The sequence below is a fragment of the Rhodofomes roseus genome, assembly GCF_022264815.1.
Source record: "Rhodofomes roseus strain CIRM-BRFM 1785 chromosome Unknown C8Q71scaffold_23, whole genome shotgun sequence".
NCBI classification, from domain to species: domain Eukaryota; kingdom Fungi; phylum Basidiomycota; class Agaricomycetes; order Polyporales; family Fomitopsidaceae; genus Rhodofomes; species Rhodofomes roseus.
In genome coordinates, this window is record NW_025952979.1 from 553,287 (window position 1) to 570,955 (window position 17,669).

The window sequence follows — 17,669 nt, forward strand, 5'->3', positions numbered from 1 at the left end:
TGTATCGCTTGCAAAGGTCTCGTAATGGAGCAAGCACAACTACTGACTGACTGCCGAGCAAATTTCCGGTTGTACAGCGGGACGGGGGCATGACAACTGATCCATCACATCTGGGCGCTCTTGACTACGTGATCCGAGCCTTTCGCAAAAGCAAACTAGTATCTGCCGTGAAGCATGTAGTTTCGTCAAAGATCTCTTCATAGCAGCTGCCGGCTGGATACAATCGAGTCAGTGTGGCGCAGATGAGGGCCCAATTATTACAGTATCCCTCGCATTATCACAAGACGAGGTATACTTGGATAGAAAACAATATTGGGCCATGGAGAAAGCCCGCAAAGCGACAGAAAAGAGGATCGCACAGAGGACAGTGAATAGGCGCCCATTGTGGTGGTTGATAGCCTCGTGTTCTGAGATCGGCCGTGCGATCTCTTGCCAATACAAGCCCCGGAATCTTTTGCTTGGTCCGTCTCTACTTGCTGATCTCTACGATCGACTGCAGTGTGGGTATATACACCGTCTGGTAGGACTTTAGGCTCCCGTAGATATTACTTGTGCCGTCTATATTGCCGCTCTTTCAAAAACCTTTTCAGGATTGGGATCTTTCTCTCTCTGTGTCCATTCCCGCTCATTCTCCAAGGTTTTGCCCCAATTTACTCGGGATGAGGGTATATACGTGGCAAGTACACATACTCAATGTTTGTCAGCCAGCTAATTTGCCGTTATTGATTGAATTAGGGCCCAGATCGGAGTCATACGGTTGCCAAACAACAGCCGACACAGAATCCGCGGACATGGTTCCTCCCGGTGTTCCTCGGACCTATGTACCCGAGACTGAGCAATATTTGTCACGGTAGCACTGAACTATAGCAGACAGTCAATGACACTGTACGTACTAGTGACCGCACAGTGCTATGGAGGCACAAGGCACTGTCTACCCAAGGGGATCAGTCAATTCCGGGGGCTCTGGCATTGGCTGATAACCTCGGGCATACAGTGCCCTGTGTCTATTTGGGGCTCATGCAACGGCGGGGATTATCCCAGCCGGCCACCGATTTTCCCAATTCCAGAAGCTTCGGGCCTGTCTGATGTCAGGTTCTCATTCTCGCAACGGTGGCAGTCAGCGATTGATTGCACACTAGGCGCGGGCGGCAGAAGTTGAACAAGCCACTGTGAGTCACTTTGATGGTTCTCTCGGTGCACAGCAACATCGGCAAATAGGTCAGCGTAAGCGTAGACCATTGAGACAAAGATATACAGCAGTCTTATGGGACGAAAGCAACATTGTACTGAGCCACTGAATGTAGTACCGCTTGTGTCGTACTGACACTAACGAGCTGAAAGGCTGTCTTACAGTATAGACCAATTTGATTATCAGCCTGAGCTTGCCAGTGGTCAGGTAAGTTGGTGTAACCGTCATCCAAGAACCATCATTCTGACACTGTTTTGCAGAGGCTTGGTTCCGCGGATCATACCAGATGAAGATAATGGCCGTTACCGGTATTACTCAATCTCCCGTGAGGTACGTCCAGACGTAGTACTACCCGGAGAACCTTCCGCCGGCTGACATGATTACTCATTCTTTTGCATCTACCCAAATGGTCACAGCTCACGCCGCCCTCGTCGTCACCTACCTCCCCACAAGATCATGACAATGGTGTTGACAACCACCGGCACTCAACACAGGTCCCTCGACGCCCCTCATGTACAAGCATGCATCCTGGACCGTAGCAACTGGCGGTCACCCCTCGTGCTCGTACAGCAGCGAGAACACCCACCGTTCGTCTTCTCACATCGGGTCCGGAGACTAGCAAACGTCGAAGCCCGCCATACCAACAGCTTACACTCAAGGCCGCGGAATGGTGCACCACATGGTACGTTGTACTGCCGGCCCTCACGAGTCTCTACTCATCTCTCAGCAGTCTTGGCTCGGCGCGTTGACACGCTTCCACCGGATGCGGTGTTTCCACGAACCGTCGAGCATTGCGAGGACACGGTCCCGCCGGACATGCCTCACCACTCTCGGGGCTCTGTGCTCCGGGGCTTGTACGTGTGGATCACGCCCTCGACCAGGAAGTGCGCCTTCCCCAGCCACGACTCCTCTCACTTGTACTCGATCACCGCCCGCAGCTTCTCCCCATCCGCCCAGGCACTGCACTCGATGATTGTCGCCTCGCATAGAAGCTCCTGCGCAGGATATGGGTGGGCGATGTCGTACGTCTCGCCCTCTCCCGGCCCGCCAGCGAGGCGCACGAAGATGCCCTTGTTGCGTGAGCCCGGTACGATGCGGATTGTCGTCCCAGAGACCTTCGCCGAGATCTGGTCTACACACAATACGCTCCCTCTTCCGGCTCGGACCCGACACGTAGAAGGCTGACACGGGCGGGTGGTGCGAGGCCTGCTCCGTCAGGTACACGACGCGCACGCGCCGTTTACCCTCCACTTAACAACTCCGTGCTCCCGTCGTTCAGGTTCAGGCTTCACACGCCCGCCTCCAGGTCTGTCTCGACCGGGGTGCTCTTTCCTAGAGTGGATGTGCCGCGCGACAGCGTGCTAAGCCCGCTGACGACGCTCTTGCCGCTCTTGATGCTGCGACCGCTCAAGCTCGCCGTCTCAGACGCGGCGTCTGTGCCGGAGTCGGCGCCAGGGAAGAGCGCGTCGATTCTGGTGCGGGCGAGGTGAGGTCAAGATGCTGGATTGGCGGCTCCGTGGGGTCGAACCTCTCCAGCTCGCTCATCTTCACCCGGTCACGCAGCGCGCGGACCACCCGCGCCATCGTCCCACACGGTCGCGCCGTGCATGTTCGAGGTCGAATAAGAGCATGCGCCGAGTACCTTCAACTGGACGGTCGGCGTGGGCGCTGTCCGACGTCCAGTCAGTGCGCTCGACGTCTGACGAACGCGGAGGCAGTGAATCTACGCGCCGCCCTGGCTGACCGGCGCTCGACGGACATCGGCGGCGAAGACGCGCCGCAGGCGCGTTCTCTACGCCTCGGTATAGTCACCCTAAGGAAGTGATTAGACGAGCACCGGCCGGTCGATGTCGAATCGACACGCGAAGGAGGTACGCACAGCTTCTCACCCATTCTCGTCCTGGTTCTGATCTCTTGCCGCCCAACAGGGCCTCTGCGAGACGCGTTTGGAGCGCACGGCTGCGGCGTGTGCAACACGTCTGCGCCCGGTAGCCTTGGTGCGTGCGCTGTGCCTTGGGACCCGTGCGGCGGTACTTACCTTCGTTCCCAGCGCTGTTTCGCGCGGCACGGCCTGGCCAGACCACTGGCATGTCGTGCAGCTTCTGGTAGTCGATGTCGACCTTCGGCTCGACGCGTCCTCGCCTGGAGCGACATGCCCGCCTGCTTCTCCTTCAGACCGCATCACGCGTGGTTGCAATACTGGTATCGGCGGCGGTGATGTCGAAGACTTTTGGTCTCTTGACGAGCTGCTTGAGCTCTGCGACGGTCCATGTTTGCGCGTGTCCTCGCAACCGGCTGCAGTCCAAGGCCGGTCTGCTCCCTTGCAAACCGCCTGTTTCATTGGCCGCCCGCTCGGGATATCGACTGCTCTTGCTCGGGGGCTCTTCCGTTCGCGCGCGCGGTCATTGATCGACATTCACTCTTGTTCTGCTGGTCTCTTTGCTCGTCCCTCACCCTGCTTGGGTTCATTGCCCGTGCGCGCCCAATGCTGGCACTACGCGACCATCATTGCACCCCGGGGATCGGCGACAGATTCAACGCGCGGATGATCACCACGCGCAGAAGGGCCCGAAATGGCAAACGTCCCGGTCAGCGATTGCGCGATGGACGTTCGCCCGGCGAGCGGGACAGGCAGCCGACGTGGAGGTGCGAGGGGACAGCGGGAGGCGAGGTAAGCAAAGTGACCAGCCGCGAGACACGGACACTTACCCACAGCGTTTTCGCGCATGGTGCTGCGACAAGCGTCTTGACCGGCAAAGACGCAATGGATCGTCGTCCGGCGAGTACGAGAGAGGTGCGAGTACACACCTACGACGGCGAGGACGCAGCCGCAGATCACAGTCTGGCGAGCGAGGCGGGCGGTGAATGAGTGAGGCCAGCGGGCGCGGAGAGTCGTTCTCGGCGCGTGTCGACGTGTCAGCGCGGAAGACGCGACGGATCGTGCTGCAGACGCAACCGATGGCGAGCGAGCCGGAGGTAAGGAGCGGGAGGGAGCGGCTACGCGTTGCGAGTGCGAGCGTCGACTGGGAGGCGGTGGATGGCGCGAGACGAGGGACGGGTGGGCCGAGTTGGTACGAGGGGGCTGCGAGGGACGCAGGGATGAGAGATGGAGCCGTTTTCGAGAAGGGGACTCACCTGTAGCTCTGCTGTGCGTCCGAGTGTCCGTAGCGCAGAGTGAGCTGAGACGTGCAAAACGCGCGAGAAAGCGTGCGGCGAGCGCACCATGAAGGGAGCGCTGTGTGTCGCCCTTCTGCCACTGAAAACAACGCATACTCACCCTTTCTCCCTGGTCGCGGGACGCGCTCTCATTGGGCACGACAGGGCGCGGAGAGCGGGGCGGATCCAATACAAGAACGCAGTGTGAGCGCTGCGAGCGTAGCCCTTCGCAAGGCGAGCCGCATCCACGCAAGGACCCAGAGGAGCCCTGATCACAACCCACCCCGACGTCCAATAAGTCAGATGGCCGCGCTCCCAGACACGGACGTCATCCTCTTCTACGACATCCCCAGCAGCACGCCCAGCACCGCCTGGTCGCCCAACACCTGGAAGACCCGGTCAGCACCTCCCCGTCTCCCGCACAACGCCGCTCACAGTACAGTGCATGTCCCGCAGGTACGCGCTGAACCTCAAGCGGCTCCCGTACCGCACGGTATGGGTCGAGTACCCCGACATCGCGGCGCTCCTCCAGTCCTTCGGCCACGCGCCGACCGAGCCGGGCACGCCCACGCCCTACACGCTCCCCGCGATATTCGACCCGCGCACGCAGCGCTTCGTCGCCGAGAGCGCCCGCATCGCCGCGTACCTCGACGACACGTACCCCGACACCCCCGCGCTGTCCCCAAAATCCTTGCGCCCATTCCAGGTGCGCACTCGCTCGTCCACCGCTCATCCTGCACGCATACAGCTGAGATACGCCCTGCCAGGCCGCCTTCCAACACGCCTTCGCGACGACGGTCCAGCCCCCGATCCTCCCCCTCTTCCTCCCGCGCACGCACCCCCTCCTCCAGCCCGCCTCCCAGCCCTACTTCCGGCGCACCCGCGAGCACATGTTCCGCGCCGCGCTGGAGGAGATCTGCCCCCCGCCCGCGCACGCGCAGCAGTGGGCCGCGATCGAGCGCGCGTTCGGCGTCGCCGCGGGGTGGCTCGACGCCGCGGGCGACGCGGACGGCGCGGGCGGGCAGGCGACCTTGCTCGGCGAGGGGAAGCTGACGCACGCGGATCTGAGCGTGGCGGGGTGGCTGGTCTGGATGCGGATCGTGGCGGGGCGGGAGAGCGCGGAGTGGCGGGCGGTGGAGGGCTGGCACGGGGGGCGGTGGAAGAAGCTGCTGGACGTCGTCGAGCCCTGGTCCGACTGCAGTCGGTGAGATGAGATGACCGTTGATCAGACAATGTGTGGATGAATCGGCCGGAGACTGAGCTATGATGCATGCGACCACCGTCGGTTGTGTCGGCGCACACTCTTGCATGTGCACTGCGTTCCGCGTCTCTTCGCTACCATCCACCTTGGCGGGGTCAAGAACGTCGAGGGCGACCATAACGTCCTCATATCAGAAAGCATCAGTTTCCGTCGTCGCTATGTTGTACGGTATCAAGGGAAGTACTCACGGCGCTGCAGAGAACGCCCTTGTACGGTCCGCGCCAAGTAGCACTCGACCTCGTATGCGCGTCCCGAATGCGTCGGGGAACGCGGTCAAGACTCGGCGGAGACTGCACTAACAGCGCGGAATGACTGGAACGCATCGTGACGACGACAAGGAAATGGGACGACGTACGCTAGGCCCGTCTCGTTCACATCCAGCGATCACCGAAGGTAGCGAAGTGTTGCCTGCGCCACGACGAGTGCCTCGCTGCTGTCAGCCTCGAGTGACGCCCGCGGTCCTGTGGAGGCCATCTCAGAGCTCACAACCACACGTGGGGACGTTCGTGACGCTGAACGTCGAATACCCACATGCGCATCGACTCGCCCGATGCGGTCGCCCAGCGCATCCGGTCCAGTCCGAGCCTGCATCGAGGGAAGCAGAACAGCGTGGTCCTAGATCTTCACCAGGCGAGGCAACCGTGCCAGTGGCGTGCAGAGCCTCCCTGGTCTCGACGGCGCACCGCGTGAGCGTCGAACGTACATAGCCAAAGGGCTCGTCGCCTTGCAGAGGCGGAGGGGTACTGAAAGATCGGCCGTCTCGCCCAAACAAAGCATCACCCTGGCAGGCAGGTCGTCGACACAGACCTGCAGAGCGTTTCGCGCAGCGCACACTAGGGCAACGCGATGTGTAAGCGGCCGTAGCGAGAGCCGCCGGGCAGATGGAGGACGCGTGCCACAACGCGGGCGAGAGCGCGAGCAGGGCGGTCGCAAGAGCGGAAGGAGAGAGGACCCCGATTTATTGGTGGGGAGGCCTGATCCCGCCGCCCGAGATTTTGGCATTTTTGTCCGGACGTAGACGTCCAAATTTGTCCGGATTAAATCAGGCCTCAGGGAGGATTGTCCGCTGCTGTCCGGACTGTACATCAGGCCTTGGTACGAGCGAATCGGTGTCCGGATTGCAAGATCAGGCCTCGTCAGCCATGTAACTCATGGTCAATAGAAATGGTCGGGCAAGTGAGCACCAACGGTGCACGGATGGGGTGGCTACTGGTCGATGATCATGCCAGCAGTCGTATTCGTCGCGCACAACGTGCTATGGCTGCTCGGCATTCGACGTCAGGGAAGTCATGATGCCGACCTTGCGCATGCAGCGGACGTGTAGGTCAGCTTCAGGTTGTGCCGCGACAGGTTGCGACGCTACATGGACGGTTGAGGTGTCCGGACAGGATCAGGCCTCGCGGGGCTGGAGGAACCATATCCGGATACTGGCTCAGGCATCCGCCCTCATGAACGTCGATTTTGTCCGGATTGCATCAGGCATACCCCCCTCAAAGTGGCCTGTTTCTGTCCGGATTGGGATCAGGCCTCTCCCCCAATTAATAGGGATCCTAAGGAGAGTGGTGTGCCGGAAGGCGCGTCCGTAGCCCAGAACGAAGCGACCAGGGGAAAAGACGGCGGGGGCTGCGCGCGGCGACAAGGACGGCACCACGCGTACGCACCACGTCGCATGCTCGCGGTGACCTGGCGGTGCGGCGCTCTCGGCTGCTACTGTGCTTGTACAGGACGGGTGGCAGGCGAGAAGACCGCACCGTCACGGCCGTACACGCGGATGGCAGGCGAGGGAAGGCGCGGCGGGTCGAGGGGACACGGCGGTGGCGAGGAGGGAGAGGATGGGATGCGGAGACGCACCGCACAGGGAGCGAGTACCTAGCCATATACGACGCGCTGTTCGTGAATGGAGTGGCGGACGTCCGAGTACGAGCGACGAACCGTGCGTCCGCTGCGTGCTACGTCGTACGCTGTACGGCGTCGGGCATCCTGGGACTGCATGCAGACGCTGGCGGTGCGGGATACGCGCGGACCGTGACAGGTGCGCTGGGCACGGGCTGGGGAGGCCGGGCAGGACATGCGGGTCGGGTCAGGCGGGGGAGTGTTCGAGGGCGGGACGCGATGGCCGTTGAGCGGGCGACGGTTGCGCGGCGAAGGGCGGCCGAGCCGGCTCGGGAGCAGCGCGCCGCCACAGGCACAGCGGCACGCGACGTCGGCCGTCGCCCTGGAGGCTCGTGGGCGCGGGCGCGAGGCGGGGGCTGGGCGGGACGCGGCGGGCTCGGCACGCCCGATCGGGGCACGCGTTAATGAAGAGATAGGCGCGCGTGTGAACGCGGGGATGACGCGCCGTGGCCTCACACGATAAGGACGACCACGGCGGCGGCCTCTCGCTGCCCCTCGCTGCCCGCTGCCCCTCGCTGCCCGCTGCGTCTCCCCCGTCCGCAGCGATGTCGTCCTCAGGCTCCGGCTCCGACTCGAGCCACGACGCACGCCGCTCAGGTGCGCACACCGCCACTCATCGAACTCTGATAGGCTCACGCGCCCGCAGATCGCCTGCTTCCCAGCAGCGAAGAGACCGCCCCCGTCGAGGACACCGACGCCGTCCCCTCCACCGCCTCCGTCTCCCGCTCCACGTCCCCGTCCCCGCCGCCCCCCGCCGCCCGCACCCGCCTCCTCTCCGACGACTCCGCCTCCGCCTCCTCCGTCTCCCGCCCCCTCTCCCTCGCCCCCACCTTCGTCTCGTCCCCCCTCAACCCCAACTTCACCCCCGGCACCGCAACCCCCCGCCCCCGCCGCTCGTCCAAGGCAAACACCCTCGCCGTCGTCCGCCGCGTCGCCTCCGACGACGCCCATGCCCTCGGCATCGACTCCCGCCGCGGCTCCATGATCCTCTACCGCCTCGCCAGCGACCGCCTCGCCAGCGACGACCTCGCCGCCCTCCCCTCCCCCCCGCCCCTCCGCGAGCACCGCGCCAGCCTCGCCTCCTCCTCCCGCGACTCCGTCCTCTCCCTCTCCTACGACAGCAAGTACCCCGCCGCCTCCCTCGCCAGCTCCCACCGCGGCTTCATCCCCTACGCCTACGACCCCGACGGCGACAAGCACCTCGGCCCCGACGACGACGACTTCCTCTTCGACCCCGCCTACGCCGAGTCCACCGCCTGCTGGCGCTCCCTCAGCTGGCGCGGCGTCCTCAACATCGCCATGCTCGTCACCGTCACCCTCTCCCTCCTCGCCCTCTTCATCTCCTACCCCATCATTTCCTTCTACCACAACGACGTCCTCGCCCACATCGCCACCGACACCCACATCAACTCCACCGGCCAATACGATCTCTCTTTTCAGTCCGTCCTTCATTTCCGCCCCTTCTCTGCCAATCTGACGCAGCTTCCCCAGGTCCAACGCACGGAGATACCCGTTGCCCTTCCCCCAAGACTCGCCCTAGTACCCCGCGTCCTGGTACGTCCCCTCCTCTCTTGCTCTGTGCCCACCGTTCGCGTTCTATGGCCCGCGCCTGTGCTGCCGACGAGCGCGAGAACGTCATCATACCCGGCGCGCGTCCTTCTTTGCATCTTACCGTGCCGTGCGACGCCATGCGTTCAGTCTTCCGTACCGTCCCATCACTCTCCCCTACGCGTCGTACTCGCCCGTCCGCTCCTGCGCCCACGCCATCCTCCTCACTCGTGCCCTCGCCGTCCGTCGGCGGCCCGTACTGCGTCATCCGATGTCACGGTGCGTCGTTCGCCAGTACGTCGCCGACGTCTCGTACTCGCGCACGTCTAGTCCCCGCAGCTGTCCGAGTGCGCCTACCCGCCTGGTATCGCCGCCGCAGCGCGTCGGGTGCGGCTTGCTCTGTGCCGTGCAGCTGACGGACGCTCAGAGTCCCCGTCGCTGCCGATCCTTTGCAGTGCGTCGCACACGCACGTGGTGCTACCTCGCGCTCCTTCGCATCCTCCGCGCTTCCGCCGACGGTGCGAGGCGGCCTCATCGAGCTCCGCCGCTGTCGTCTTTGTGCTCTCCGCGACGCGACCATACGCACACCTCGCCACGTCCACGTCCTGGCAGCCCTCCGCACACGCGACCGATCGTCTCCTCTTCTCACTGACAGCCTTCTCGCCGCCATCGTCATCCGCACGCCGTACTGATCCCACTCTCCGCAGGCACACCCTCCGCACCCCGACGTTCTCGGCTAGACCCCCGCGCTCGCGCTCTTCTCTCGGATGGACTCGTCTCCCGGACTCTGGATACGCTATCGTCACTACGGCCCCGTAATACCCCCGACTCCCCCGCCCCCTACTTACACTCCGCGCGGACACGGACTTGTTGTCTGTACATAGCGATCGCGGGCTCTCGGGGCTCGTCCTCGCGCTCGTGCTGTATGTTACACATCCCCCGCCTCGGCTCTTCCGGTATCGGGGAGCCGCATGCTTTCGGCACTCTACACGCTCCCTTGTTGTCCCGCTCGCTGTTTGATGTTGTTCCTGCTCGCTACTTATACATCAGTGTCGGAATGCTCCTGCTACTCATTGTTCTTTATGTGTTGTTACTTGGATACAAATACATGGACTCTATCAGTGGCTCTGTGTTGCGTTCAAGTGAATGTCATACAAGCAAGATGGCTAGGTCAATGACTTGGTCGTATTTTGCCATGTTGTGTGTATATTTGTCTAGATATTGTCCTTGTGGACTCGTTGTGCACACTGAGCATGATGGCAATGACACTGCTGTATAGGATAGCCACATCTCATGGTGTCTCCAAACACTGCTAGTGTGAATTGGCACAATAATGACACAGCTTGTGGCAAATCTCCCTTCAGTGCTTAGCTCTCATGGACAAGTTGCACACATTGTCTGAACATTGTCTGAACATGCATACCTTCTCAAAATCTGGACATGATCTATTTTCCAGGACCAACCATTGAAAGGCAGCCAATCAGGAGCTGTGCCTCTGAGTTCATGTTCAGACTTTGAGAAGATAAACTCTTTCTGACAATGTTCTGACAGCACCAAATAAAGGGGTTTGTCTGCAGTGACATGATTCTGGTGAGCTTACAAGCTTGGCCGCAAGAGTGCCTGGCTGAGGAACAGTGGGGGCAGAGGGATTTTGATGTACATACCTCACGTGGTTGCCCTCCGGGCAGCTATCGAGCCTGCTATCCCATCCAGATGTCCGAGGCTCAACTCCGGCAAACACCGACAGCGAGCCTCAGCTGTGATCCTGATTGCTGTCGCAGGGGCCTCGCTGACGGCACATGGTGGCACCAACGCTCGGCACTCAGTTGGAACGCAAACACGAGGTTTGTATGGTGGCTAACCCTGAATTAGGGCTACCATCATGTCTTGCCCATAATAGCCCAAGTGTTGTAGATATATGCAAGCATGGTGTCATAAATATACACACTTATGAAGCCGTCTATCATAGAGTTGAGTAATCATGCTTGGTCTCATTATGAATTGGTGTGCATAATATAGAGATTACATTTGGCAATTGTTACTAAATTTGGTAAGTTATGATCATCGGTAAGCAAGGGTGGCAAGCTGGGAATTGCACAGTAACTCGGTATTTTGTGCACTGTGGCAAATAATTGCTTCTCATCGTTCTCAATACATTTTGATACATACAGCAACTTCAAGAACAGTTAATATTCACAATTTACCACTGCCCGCACTTGGGCTCTGTAACAAGCCCTAATTCAGGGTCAGCCACTGTACAAACCTTGTGTTTGCATTCCGACTGAGTGACGAGTGCCGGTGCCACCGCACACTGTCAGCAAGGCCCCTGCGACAGTGATCAGGATCACAGCTGAGGCTCGCTGTCGGTGTTTGCCGGAGTCGAGCCTCGGACATCTGGATGGGATAGCAGGCTCAATAGCTGCCCGGACAGCCTACTCTGAACAACCCTATTGCCCACACTTGTGCTTGCTGGACCAATTTTGTTCTCACATACTGTTACGGACTAGGGTTGCTAACTTACCAAATACTTACTTAGTAACAACCTTCAGTTAGTTATGTAATTGTAGTCACCTAAGTAGATTTCGATTATCTCATTGCATAGAGGAGTAATACAATAACCAAAAGGAGCAATTGACTTTGAATTGAGCATGAAGTTTGCTGGAACAAGTATTCACCAAGTCCAAAGTGGCTCACTAGTGAGTGACAACTATGGTTGATGTGGTTAAGCAATGTATTATTGAGTGAGATTGTAGGGAGTGTGTGTGTCAAACATTGAGGTATGCCAGTAACACATGAACCCAACTCTGACTCCTATGGTGAAGCTTACTCTTACCAAACCCTTCAGAGTAGCGCGCTATTGAAGGGGTCCATGTAGATCAACTTAGCACACAGATATATGTATGAGTAACCTTAATGTTGTCCGGTGCAGGGCTATAGACGATTGAGTGGCTCCACCAATAAATTGGATGTCAAGAGAGTGTTATTCTTTTATATGCTATGACAGTGATTACATACTCATGAAGAGTCCTAGAAGATTCTAAAGTAAACAGCGGCTATGTCCATGTCCTTGGTCAAATGCCTGCATTGTCTTGGACCAAACCAATTGGCCTTGGTTTGCTCACAACTCACAAGTCTAGACAAGTCAATTGATTCACTGGAACAATCTCCTTGATCAGCTGATACTGACTTAGATGGTTTGTGACTTAGACAATTTGACATTAGGTATACCTAATACATACTAGCAAGTAACTCAACTGGCAAGTTCATACATAAGTAGCATAGATGAGGACTAGGACAATGGCTGAAGTACAACTGACTTTGCAAAGATTGGTCAATTGAAGATAGGAATTGCTTCAAAAAGTAATCAATTAAGTCTGTAGTGGCTGCTACCAATGAAAGGACTGAGTGAAAGTGACAATACTTGGTTCAGCCATGTTTAGTTTATAAATTGGAATATCAGTGAAGGGTGTTTGCATGGAGTAGTAGGTGACAACCATGAAGGTGCGGACCATAACAGGGTGCAACACCTCATGTCACACCCAAAGATAGGCAGTATCCAATCTTCACTCATCAGCCCAAGTCTACAGATCAATCCATATGAGGAGAGAACAAGCCCAAGTGCAGAACACCCGCAATGAGTTACCCACCAACACCAGCAGTGAACACAGATTTGATTCTGAGCAGCAGCCAGAATGAGGGTAGTGTGATTCAGTGGTGATACTGTGTTGATATAGTACAGATGTCATTGTAATACATTCTTTGCATCATCAATCAGTAAGCACAAAAAACTACGGCCAGCCAAGTCAAAAATCTGTGAGGCAATGAGACAAGCTAGGTATAGATTAAACTGGTGAGGCCGATTGAGACAATGTGCCACTTTCCTGATGCCATGGCCTGTCATGCAGTCACCAAACTCCCTGAACTTGGCAGGGTGGCAAACAGCAGCATTGTGATGACAGATGTGATGGAAGAACCACACAATGTGGAGGATGGTCCCGGGCACCAACAAGCTGCCAATGGCCCTGTCCTAAAGTGAGCCATCTTATATATACTCAGAATGCCTGCTGATGTGAGTTCTTCTGTTCCCTCATCAACACGCTGCGCAGTATCAAGCCCATAACATCAAATCACCAAGATAATTAGTAAGTTTGTTTTCTCTGTTTGGATAAGAGTCTGTCTGCCGGGCTGCCAGGTGCCTTGGAGTTGGAAGGTTTACTGACCTTCTGCGTCCCCAGGGCTTGCATTGATCGAAACAGTTGACTTGGGGCAGCTGAGCCTGCCAATGCCCCACCTACTACCTGCCATGTTTTGCTCGTCAAGCACAGCAATGAGCTGCTCTCTGCCCTTCCCTAGCAACCCTCTATGCACTGCATGCAGACTGTGCTTCCCATAGTATTTAGTTCAACATGACATGAAAATGAATGAGTGATGTTTCACATTGTGAATAAGCCCGTCAACTGGTCAGCCAGGCAGTCGGGATGACATTGAGCTGACAATGGGCAATGGGCAGCTCAATGCTGAGCACGAGTGCTGAATAAGCAGAAGGGAACAAACAAGCAGGAATCAATCTGTGCTTGGACACACTTGGATGCTGAAGGAACACTCTTGAGAAGCAGACCAAGAAATGATTGCTTTGTGGTGCTGAATGGACTCTAAGCATCATGGCCAGTTGGGTTTGCCTTCTGGGGTGATCCATGAGAATGTTTCTTCCGTGGCCAGTAAAGATACTCAGATCATGGTCCAGGATTGGGTCTGGACAGGGCAGATCTGTCACATGGGTGCTGTGATCTGTGTGTTTACCCTGTGACATGCATTTATGGCAGGCTGCTTGAGCTGGCCCCATCCCCAGTTTGCTGACTGATCATGTCTGGGCATCCTTAGTCAAAGATTGATCTGTCTTGGCTGACAACACTCTTTACATGTTTGTCAGAAAATGGAGTATGTATTAAGCCATCCCAATGGCCTGTAAGATGACTGACATGAAATGATAGATTTTCTGCTTATCAGCAGTTCTTCCTTATATTGCGAATTATCAACACAAGCCCAGGCTTCTCAGTCCAACTATTAGTAGTGAACCCTGCAGCCCCAGAAGAAGAAACAGGTTCAATGTGAAGTTACTAGCAATTGCTCATGGAATTCTGAACAATTGATAGATAAGTGTGATGCAGCCTTGAAAGGCCAGATAGCAGAAAATTATATTCCTTACAATGCGCAAGGATCAAGAAGATACTAGTTATATACTCCCTGTAAAGAGGGGCAGTTTACAGCAGCAGCAGCAGCAGCTGCGGAGACCTGCAGCACCCAAAAGGGTAGGCACAGACAGCTGCAGAGACCTGCAGCTCCTAAAAGGGTAAGCACAGACACACTGCAGCAGCTGCAGTCCCCAAAAGGCATCTGAGGCCATGCAGCTGTGCACAAGTGAACCCTCTTGACGCACATATTCACTGCCATGAGCACCCAATGCAATGATTGCACGCATATCGCATAGGCTGAGATGAGCCATTGTTCCCACTGCAGTGTTAATCCTCTCGCCTTAAGGATTCATGATCTGGCAAACAATCTCAGGAAACATGGCTAACTCGATCATGACAGTGGCTTGATCCTAGTGAATCCTCTCAATGAACACTAGGGGTCGATGTCAATGGTTTTGCCAGAATCCTCGAGTCGGTCGCTGACAGCGGCGGCTGGAGCAGGGGGAGCAGACACCCCGGTAGCAGCACGTGTAGGAGCCCTGGTAGCACCAGCAGCGGCGGCCAACTTGCTGCTCTTCTTCTGTTGCTTGCGGCTGGCCATGGAGGGCTGTGACCACTAACATGTGAACTGCTACAATTTTGGGGAAAGTTCTTTATAGTCAATATGGCCCATTGATATGTAGGATTATGGGTACCAAATTTGGGAGCAATAGCTGCAGCTGTTCTCGTTTGGTTAGTGGGCATCTCAGCCAAGGGAGGGGCACGACCACTAGCACACAACCCACTAAGAATTTGCGCAAGATTCCTTGGATTGATTATGTTCTAATTGGATGTAGAATTATGAGTACAAAATCTGGGAGTAATAGATGTGATTGTTCATGCTTGGCAGGTGGGTATATTGTGTAGGGGGAGGACCATGTCCACTGGTATGCAACCCACTGGGATTTTGGACACACCTTTGTGCTGTATAAATCATCTATGCCTGATGTAGTGATGTGGCTCAGAAACCCCTCATATTGCTGGCTATACCGTCAAGGTCTGCCATATTGCTATCATATTGCATCAAATTGAAATCCATCATATCATCATCCCCATCCATGTATCCATTGTTCTGCTTGTAGTCTTTTCTGTACTTCACATGTCATGCAAAATCATATCAAGCCTAGTGATGCCGCGGCTCGTGAGCCGCCTTGAGCTGAACCGATTGATGAATCAGCTCAAGGCTCGGCTCAGGCCAGCTCGAGGCGTGACATTTTGGCTCAGTTCTGGGTGTCAATTGGCTTTTCTGACTCAGCGTGAACCAGCTCTGCGGGCCTGAAGTGGCGGCTCAACCAATCTTTTGTACAGTAACATCAATATAAAGTCGCTGTTACCATGATCAGTAACATCGTTACAAAAATGTTACCACTGTGATCACTAAATTGTTAATGTAAGTATCTCACACTTAAGGCCCAACGTTGCAGTCACAGAGGTGATGTATTGCATTTCAGATGTGGCGTTCAATATACATTCAATATAGTTGTACAGAGACATGGTAGGCATGACAGGAGACACAGTACGTGATATGGGATACGTGATACAGAAGACAACAAAGCCAGACGCAAAGCTATGAGATCAACAACACTGTTAAATGATCGAGAATATATCATCAACAGCGAGATCAGCATGGACACTCAAAACCTCCTCCTTCTCAGCCAGCAGATTGTCGACCAGGTTGCTCAGGCTCTGCAGGTGCCTCGTGAAGGACAGCTGGTTCCTCTTGATGAGGTACTTCAAGACTTGCAAGGCCTCCATGAGCTGGGGGCCGATGCGGTTGCGCTTCGGGGTGTCCGTGTCGGCATTTGAGGAGAAGAGGCGTTCGCACGGCACCAACGTTGCCTGGATTGGGAGGTACACATTCATGAGCGGACCATACCCGTTCCTAACGGTACACCCGGGCTGCATATTCCCCGTCGTCAACGGAAACCCGACGGCGGCCGGCATAACGGGTTTTGACGGCATCAGCCTGTCGGCCGACGTCTAGCCGGATTCATTGGAAATGCACCGGCCGACGGAGACGACAATGTCGCAGACCCACACATAACCACAGCCAGCGTCGCCCCATATTTGTTCGTCAACGGGCCGGTGATGTGGCCCAACGTTGCTAATGCACCGGCCGGTCCTGACGCATGTGTATACAAATCACACCGGGCCCTCGGGACATGCATGTCATACTATCATTTCCCTATAAATGATTGCGACTTTTACCACGTTCCAGCCGGTGATGGCAACCTGACTAACACAACATGTCGGCCGGCGAGACACATCAAGGTCCTAAATCATCCGGTGGGCGGAAGCCTTGTACATGTAGAGCACTTTGACCACTGACCACCATATATAGTTGCATAACCATCGGCCGCTCGGAAGACCCATGTGTCATTCAAGCAAGGGCCGATCATTGAAATGACCATCGAATTATCATCGGCTGATGGTGCCAAGTGCCGTTGAGCAAGTGAGTCCGGCACGTAATCACTGAAGCGGCCACCCCGTGTGTAACCAACCGGCCGGGCATGTTACCCTCCCATAAGTTACCGACTGACCAAACGTGAGTGAACCCAATGAGAACCGCTCGGCCGGGCTTTACCAAGTGGTTTGTTATGGCGCTGAATGCCAAGCAGCCGGCCGGCCATGCATGTAACGGGGCGGCCGCCCGTTCTCGCAAAGAACAGACCGGCCGACTAGTGTGACAGCACCATGATAGACCTGTTATCATCCTGTATTTGGGACAATATCAAGGACTAGGCTCAGAAGCTATCATAGCCAAACCTCCAGTATCAACATGGAAATTCACAGATGGAACAATACTCAGGCAATGAAGATATGAGCATTGAATACATATGGATCAGCACACGGTAAGCTCAGTCACGTTTCACAAAACATTGTGAAGGATTATTGGCAAACGTGAGTGCAACAATATACACAATGAACATCATCAGAAAACTTGGACCCAATTGAAATGACCGCAATCATATCCATCACTACTATGGCTGCAACTATTTAAGAATATTCTATTTAAGAATATAAATATACCACCTATATGGTATACAGTATACTGTATGATGTATGTATACATATGATAGTTCTTTCAATCTGAAGGCATTAACCAGTTCAAACAATGTAATTCCACTCCCTAGTTGTTGGCATAGACACACATATTCTATGAACACAGGCTGATATTGAAGATAAGTTGTGAGTACCATATCATTCCATGGTCTCCTCATTTTCAGCAGATATTTTCCATAAGAGATCATCATACTCTATAGCAGTCTCACTTATCCCGTTCTCACAACTTTGCCAATAGAGCACCTAGACCCTACATAGCCTGGATGTAATACATCTAAATACAGGCTACATGGACAGATATAGAGTCAAGTGTAATATATGTGCATCA

At 55.9% G+C, this 17,669-nt stretch overlaps 5 protein-coding genes across 5 annotated transcripts; 2 read left to right on the plus strand and 3 right to left on the minus strand.

Annotated features, from left to right (window-relative positions):
* Positions 1 to 2,100: 2,100 nt before the first annotated feature.
* C8Q71DRAFT_861391 (uncharacterized protein) lies at positions 2,101 to 2,773 on the minus strand (the record flags this gene model as incomplete). The annotated part of the gene is made up of 3 exons (XM_047927903.1): positions 2,101 to 2,316; positions 2,484 to 2,661; positions 2,718 to 2,773. 3 exons carry the CDS (start codon positions 2,771 to 2,773, stop codon positions 2,101 to 2,103), a joined length of 450 nt encoding a protein of 149 aa, XP_047775157.1.
* Positions 2,774 to 3,311: 538 nt separating this feature from the next.
* On the minus strand, positions 3,312 to 4,894 carry C8Q71DRAFT_779917 (uncharacterized protein). The gene is made up of 4 exons (XM_047924823.1): positions 4,781 to 4,894; positions 4,325 to 4,731; positions 3,900 to 4,271; positions 3,312 to 3,847 (listed from the first exon to the last, which is right to left on the minus strand). Exons 2-4 carry the CDS (start codon positions 4,458 to 4,460, stop codon positions 3,684 to 3,686), a joined length of 672 nt encoding a protein of 223 aa, XP_047775158.1. The 5' UTR covers positions 4,461 to 4,731; positions 4,781 to 4,894; the 3' UTR covers positions 3,312 to 3,683.
* Positions 4,649 to 5,553, plus strand: C8Q71DRAFT_840982 (uncharacterized protein; the record flags this gene model as incomplete). The annotated part of the gene is made up of 3 exons (XM_047926528.1): positions 4,649 to 4,743; positions 4,802 to 5,051; positions 5,113 to 5,553. The coding sequence occupies 3 exons, from the start codon at positions 4,649 to 4,651 to the stop codon at positions 5,551 to 5,553; spliced, it is 786 nt and encodes a 261-aa protein (XP_047775159.1).
* Positions 5,554 to 7,939: 2,386 nt separating this feature from the next.
* Positions 7,940 to 9,690, plus strand: C8Q71DRAFT_282025 (uncharacterized protein). The gene has a single exon (XM_047917508.1). The coding sequence runs from the start codon at positions 8,045 to 8,047 to the stop codon at positions 9,461 to 9,463; it is 1,419 nt and encodes a 472-aa protein (XP_047775160.1). The 5' UTR covers positions 7,940 to 8,044; the 3' UTR covers positions 9,464 to 9,690.
* Positions 9,691 to 15,976: 6,286 nt separating this feature from the next.
* C8Q71DRAFT_688455 (uncharacterized protein) lies at positions 15,977 to 16,129 on the minus strand (the record flags this gene model as incomplete). The annotated part of the gene is made up of 1 exon (XM_047919832.1): positions 15,977 to 16,129. A coding segment is annotated over one exon (153 nt), but the record flags the coding sequence as incomplete, so codon positions are not given.
* Between the last annotated feature and the right edge of the window lie 1,540 nt (positions 16,130 to 17,669).

Bases quoted from the DNA above. Each gene is read 5' to 3' on its own strand.
- C8Q71DRAFT_779917 (XM_047924823.1), bottom strand. From the start codon at position 4,460: ATGCGTTGTTTTCAGTGGCAGAAGGGCGACACACAGCGCTCCCTTCAT. The intron at 4,272-4,324 runs GTGAGTCCCCTT...CGTCCCTCGCAG, and splicing joins GACGCACAGCAGAGCTACAG to CCCCCTCGTACCAACTCGGC. The intron at 3,848-3,899 runs GGTAAGTGTCCG...TCGCCTCCCGCT, and splicing joins CCATGCGCGAAAACGCTGTG to GTCCCCTCGCACCTCCACGT.
- C8Q71DRAFT_282025 (XM_047917508.1), top strand. From the start codon at position 8,045: ATGTCGTCCTCAGGCTCCGGCTCCGACTCGAGCCACGACGCACGCCGC.